Here is a 6,299-nt window from a genome sequence, read left to right as displayed (position 1 = left end):
GCACGGACGTGACGTTTTCCCAAGTCTCAGAGCCAATCGGCGGTCGTTCTTTGCCACTGGGAGGCGGGGTTTGCGAAGTTGTCAACGTCAGTAGTCCAGCGTCACCTAAAGATGGCGACTACCAGGAAGAGGTGGGATTGGGAGTTGGAGACGTTGTGGTAGTTGATTGTGTGTGAGTGAATGGGATGTTCCTGTAGAGTTTCTGTCCTGTGTGTGTCTGTGGGTGGTGAGAATCGGCTCGATGAGTGGTATCGGAGTTGATAAAGAGAGGTTCCCACCCTCTGCCCTGTTGGGATGGATGATGCTGCTTACTGTGTCCTGCGTTGGACTGAGGATGGTGGGAGCGATGGAGGAAGAGGAGAAGCGCCAGCTCAGGTGAGTCGATGTGGCCCTTTCACCTTCTCGTGACGCGTCACCACTATGTACAGAAAAGTGTGCTTTCTACATGGGCACTTCTTGCCACTTCACCACACCACCTTGTTCCTTCTGGGAACTCTACTGCCTTCTGGACTCAATGCCGAGATCAACAGTTTTAGGGCTCGAGCCACCTTCTTCCATGTGCTTACCCCAAACTCTCGTACATCTGGCCATTTTATGGCACGGTCTGCTATTACACGCAACACTTTGTTAGCCTCTAACAATCCCCATTTATAGCAATTCATTCTCCAACAGTTCTTCTCATTCTTCGGGTTCTATCTCAACCTATTGGTTAGTCCTGCCTCCACTCCCCTCAAGTTCTGCATTAAAACCAACTTTTTCCTAGCTACTACCCGTTCTGAAGAAGGATCACCACCTGACCTGAAACTTGGGTTGGTGGCGGGGGGGAAATCAGGTGTGTTTCTTTAGATTTCTTCTAATCGAAAAGTGACTTTTCCAAGAGGTTTCTCATATTGTGTATCTTATGGAATATTTCTGTGTTAAATGATTTTATCGTTTTTCAAAAATGAATTTTGGTTAGTTTACAAATGTGCATCCTGCTAAAATCTGACTTGAGAGTCTTTTGAAATGTCCTAAAGATCAAAGCAGACACCATTATTTAGATAGTTTTCACATAGAAATAATTTTGTATAATGCATGCTAGATTATAAAATTGTGAATTGAATGGTAGTAGCTGGCATTTAAAATAATTTGACTATAGATTATAGTTCTGTCAACAGTACTTGCTGCCATTATTCAATGATGGTTGTCTGGGTCAGGAAATAAGGAAATATAGTCATTACAATCGGCAGTTTGTAATTCTGCATAAGCCGTAAAGGAAATATTGTGTGTCAGGTCTTAGTAAATTCTGTAGGGAAAATAATCTTTAAAGATCAGGGTTTTTGCTGTTGGGCAGAGAAAATAACAGGTATTATTTCTAGGTATATTTTGAAATAATTTTAAAATGTTCATACTTATGTAATTTTGAAAGTATATGAGGGACTTTGGTATTTTTCTTTTAAAGTATGATGATGTAACACACTCTAGTTATGAGATGTTCTCCTGTCTGATCCTCTCCTGTTTAGGCCATTGAAGTCAGCGTAATTGTCATCAATATTTTCTAGTTTTAAGCAATAAATATTGAAGGTTGAACGGAAGATTATAGAAAATCATGATTTCTGTACCAACATTTTTACTAGATACGAACTGATATACATGAGACAGTAACATTGATTGAACAAGGTGACTTTGTAAGCAAATTGTTCAAATTTGGATTTCATTGTTGTACTTTTAAAATTTTTTTTTATTATTCATTCATGGGGCAAGAGTGTCGTGGGCTAGGCAGCATTTATTGCCCACCCTGAATTGCCCAGATGGCAGTTAAGAATCAACCACATTGCTGTCGGTCTGGAGTCACATGTCGGCCAGACCAGGTAAGGTTGGATGTTTCCATCCCTAAAGGAAATTAGTGAACTCGATGGTCTTTTCCAACAATCGACAATGGATTTGCAGTTACCACTAGACTTTAATTTCAGATGTTTTTTTAATTCAGATTCCACCATCTGCCGTGGTGGGATTCGAGTCTGGGTTGCTGGATTGACAGTCCAGTGATAACGCCACCAGACCATTGTCTGCCCCATTGTTCGCTTTGCAGTGCTATTTGAATATGTATAGGGACAATTTGTGTTGACTGATAAAATTACCTCACTGCAAGTGGAATTCCTTTTGTAGAATGAAGTATTTATGTGTGTAAGTGTAGTGTAAGGAAGCACTTAGAAATAAATTTGTATAATGCATGATAGACTATAAAATTGTAAATTGAATTATAGTAGCTGGCATTTAAAATAATTTGACTACAGATTATATATGTTACATACAATTGTTCTTGTGTTAACTATTGGAATAAATTGTAATTACTGAAGGTTTTTTCCCCACTTTTATTTGGAAGTTGAAGAATTCATAATGACTTTGATTAATGTCACAAATTCCTCCCTCTGGGAAAGCATCATTTATGCCCCAGACTGAAGGAGGTTCATTTCTTATTCCTAAAAAAAAATGTAGTCTATCTACATTCATTACAGTAAACAGCAACCTGTTTCACAGGTTTAGTATTCTGAGAAAGAAGAACTTGTAACTATTCAACCTTGTCCTGTTGTTAGATAACCCACAAACAGGAATGTGCCACCCCCACCCCGGTCATTGTCCCTTGTTTGAATTGAAGATGGAGAACAGCATCTCCATATCTGCTACCATGTGACAACAAAATTGGACATTGTATTCTCACCAATGCATGACCAATGCCTTGTACAACAAGACCAAAATGGTACCTTTTTTTGCAATGAGTTTTCCTGAGAGTAGAACTCAAGACCATTTCTGTTAGCTATTTCAGTTTATTTGTCATGATAATTTCATGAGTGGTGCACTATGTTGTGGATTTTTTTATCCTTCACCATTTGTTTAAATTAAGTTTGATGTAACGTTTATATGTAATTTGTGCTATGTGCTCAACCCTATCTTTTACTTGAAGTTAAAACATGGTTTGTCAAACATTGATGTATTGTCTCAACGTACTGAGGTTTGCTTGCAGCTGTTGAATATCCTTTTCAGTCCCCATGCAGCTTAGTTTCATCCACAAATTTGCATATTATTCCTTCAATGAACACATCTAGGGTATTTATTGTAACTAATCAAGCTCTTATATCTCAGCACTAATTACTGTTCATATTTGCTGTTGCTAATTTAAATTCTGTTGTTTCCTGCCATACTGTCTTGTAACCAGAGATAACACAGTGTGGTGCTGGAGGAACACGACAGGCCAGGCAACATTAGAGGAGTAGGAAAATTGACGTTTCGGGTCCGGACCCTTCCTCAGAAAATGTCTTGTAACCGTCTTTTTACATGCGTCACTAATAATGCTTACAAATTCTTTTGAGGTTCTGTGACTCTTTGTCTTTCCTCTAAAAGAATTTTGTTGTTTTCTGATATTTTGCATTTGCCCTCTCCCTGGAACTAATCAAGGATTTCAACCTTTCAAGTTGAATTTTAAAGTTTGGTAATATTGTGGGAAGATTATTGATTTGAAACCAAATTTACTGATTTTAATTGGGTGTGGTGTGAATTCCAGTGCTGGTTCAGTTATGAAAGACAGCATTCGCAGTAATTTTGCTCTTCCACAATTTTCAGGAGTCCCTGTTACATTGTTTAGTACACTTTTTTTTCATTCATTACCGGGATGTGGGCACCACTGGCTAGGCAGTATTTATTGTCCATCTGTAATTGCCCAGAGGGCAGTTGAGAGTCAACCATGTTGCTGTGGGTCTGTAATCATATGTAGGCTAGACCAGGTAAGGAATGCAGTTTCCTTCCATAAAGGACCTTAGTGAACCAGATGGGTTTCTCCAACAATTGACAATGGATTCATGGTCATCATTAGATTCTGAATTCCAGATATTTTATTGAATTCAAATTCCACCATCTGCCCTGCCGGAATTTGAAGCTAGTTCCCCAGAACGTTATCTGGGTCCCTGGGTTAACAGTCCAGCGATAAAACCACGAGGCTAACACCCGCCTCTGTGTTCATCCCAAAATGTTGTTGCATTGTTCTGAAACTGACAGCACATTCCAAAATCGATGAACACAATTTTTCTAATAATTTATCGAGAATATCCAACAATATCAGGCTTATTTCTTTTAAAATAGAGAGCCTGTTCATATTTTGTGAAATGTCTACGCCGTTTTAAAATAAAACATCTGAGGTAATAGTCCAATAAATCATAAGGTTCTTTCTGTCCCACCAACAATAGATGTGAAATGCTGTGAAAAATTAGGTGTTGGTTTCCGGAAGATGGAATGGCACTTGAGTTGGTTTTGTTTTTGTCCATGGAATGTGTTCTGAAATTACTTCTGTTTACATGTTTTATTAACGTACTTAATAGTGGAAAGGAAGTCAAAGCTTATTTCCTGTGCTTTGACAGTTTTATGTGTGTTAAAATGGTGAGCACAGATTGAAGAATAATCAGTTAAGACGTAGCTTACTCAAATTTCAGAGGGATAAATATTGGAATTGTTACGGCAAATAAACCTCCAAGAGAGGATGACTGCAAAGCACAAATAAATTATGTCAGCCTTGAATGGCTTTATTGGGTGTAAATGCTTAGTACCGGATGTGTTGCCTATAGCTACAACAGATGTGATTACCGGCATTTTCAATAAACTACCTCAATCTTTACCGTTTGTTGACATTTGACATAATTACAGTAAAAAGTAGTGGAGTGGTATGTACAGTAATGTCCCAAATAAATTGGTTAAAAGGTAAGAGACTCTGAAAATAATATAATCTGTTGAATAAGTTAATGTTAGGAATCTATTGTTTGCAAAAGAAAATGCTTTTGTGTTCCAAAGAGTGACAAATTGTTGCTCTGTCAATCTTTTTCTTTTAACCTGTCTGCTAAATATTTTACATTTATTTTGATGATCACAGAATAGTTACCATGCATACAGGTACACTGATGATTAACCCAAAGGACAAATACAGTAACATAATAAAAGGAGGAGAGAAAGAACTTGTATTTACTTAGTGCATTTCATCTCCTCACAAAGTCCCAAATGTTTCACAGGTAATACATTGTTTGAAATACATACAAGTTGACTGCTGCATTTGTTTGTATTGGGATCCCACAAACAAAGTGCAATAATGTACTCCTAGAAATTGATAATTGGGTCATTGGTTCTCTCGCGCACTCTCCCTCCTTTCTTCCCTCCCCCCACCCTCCATGGAATAGTACCATCGGGACCTCTACATTGAATAAAGTAACCTCAACCCAGATGGCTGTATGAAAGTGATATGTCTTTTCAAGATGTATATTTTCATTTCATGTGTAGAAGTAAAATGCTTAATACATAAAAAAACAAACTGCTGGAAGTCTCAGCACAATGTGTCACATCCGTGGAGAGCAAGTCAGTTAATATTTCACATCTGTAACCTTTCAGATGTAAAACAAATTCAGTGTCTAATGGCACAGTGGGCAGTCAAGTTATAAATCTTATGTACTAAAAAAAGTTTAAATGTGTTGTGAGTCAGTGATTTATGAAATCGTGGAATGACTTGATTTAATATTAATTCAGGATGAAAATCAGTGGAAACGTTTGAGGTAAGGCTGATCAGACCAGCAATTTAGAGCAGGTCCTTTAGAAATAATAAAATCGTCCTTTGTCTTCTAAAAATTTTCCAGTTCTCAGATTTATTACTATTTCTGGTCACTTTATAATGTGTTCTCTTACTTGTATATAGTTTATAATTTCTTTTGTCAGCCATGGTTGACTGACCACTTTTGACTTTTTGCACTCTGAACGAATGGACAGTCGCTGTAAGCTATATAATAGTTATTTTAAAGACTGTCCACTGCCATACCTTTTTTAAAATATTTTCCCAAACCAATTCAGCTAACTTGTGTTATGCTTTCTTCATTTTCCTTATCAAATTTACTATCCTTCTAGGTTGTTCTTTTTTTTTGGAAACGTGATACCCTTGTACCTTTTTCTGTTACGTTTTACATGAGTGTCAACAGCTGGTCTTGCAGCTGTACATTTCTTTTCTGTATAATATAGAGAACCAGCATACAAATTGTGGCACTGATTCTGCATACACTATATTGCACTCACTGCAGAATTGAAGCCCATATTTTCATAGGTCACTGATGCTATTAATTTTCTGGATGCTGTTGTTGGAGGGGGAATGTGTGAATGTTGTTGGCTACGTTCCTGTCACAGTATCTTGGTCACCAGATGGAGGCTCGGCTGTGTACAGATGGTATTCTTTGAGGAGGTAACAAGTAAGTTTGACAGAAGAGAGCCAGTGGATGTGATCTATTTGGATTTTCACA

The 6,299-nt window shown here is 37.7% G+C and overlaps 1 protein-coding gene across 2 annotated transcripts in view; it reads left to right on the top strand.

Annotated features, from left to right (window-relative positions):
- Window positions 1–86: 86 nt before the first annotated feature.
- The window catches only part of edem3 (ER degradation enhancer, mannosidase alpha-like 3), a 68,179-nt gene continuing 61,966 nt past the window's right edge, over window positions 87–6,299 (top strand). For both annotated transcript variants that reach the window (XM_048539257.2, XM_048539260.2), the window contains exon 1: window positions 87–375. In XM_048539257.2, the coding sequence (XP_048395214.1) occupies window positions 242–375 (134 nt within the window). In that variant the 5' untranslated portion in view covers window positions 87–241. The remainder of the gene's footprint in view (window positions 376–6,299) is intronic.

Source organism: Stegostoma tigrinum, chromosome 8 (genome assembly GCF_030684315.1).
Source record: "Stegostoma tigrinum isolate sSteTig4 chromosome 8, sSteTig4.hap1, whole genome shotgun sequence".
NCBI lineage: Eukaryota > Metazoa > Chordata > Chondrichthyes > Orectolobiformes > Stegostomatidae > Stegostoma > Stegostoma tigrinum.
Note: the sequence above shows the minus strand (reverse complement) of the source record. Positions and strands in the feature narration are given on the sequence as shown.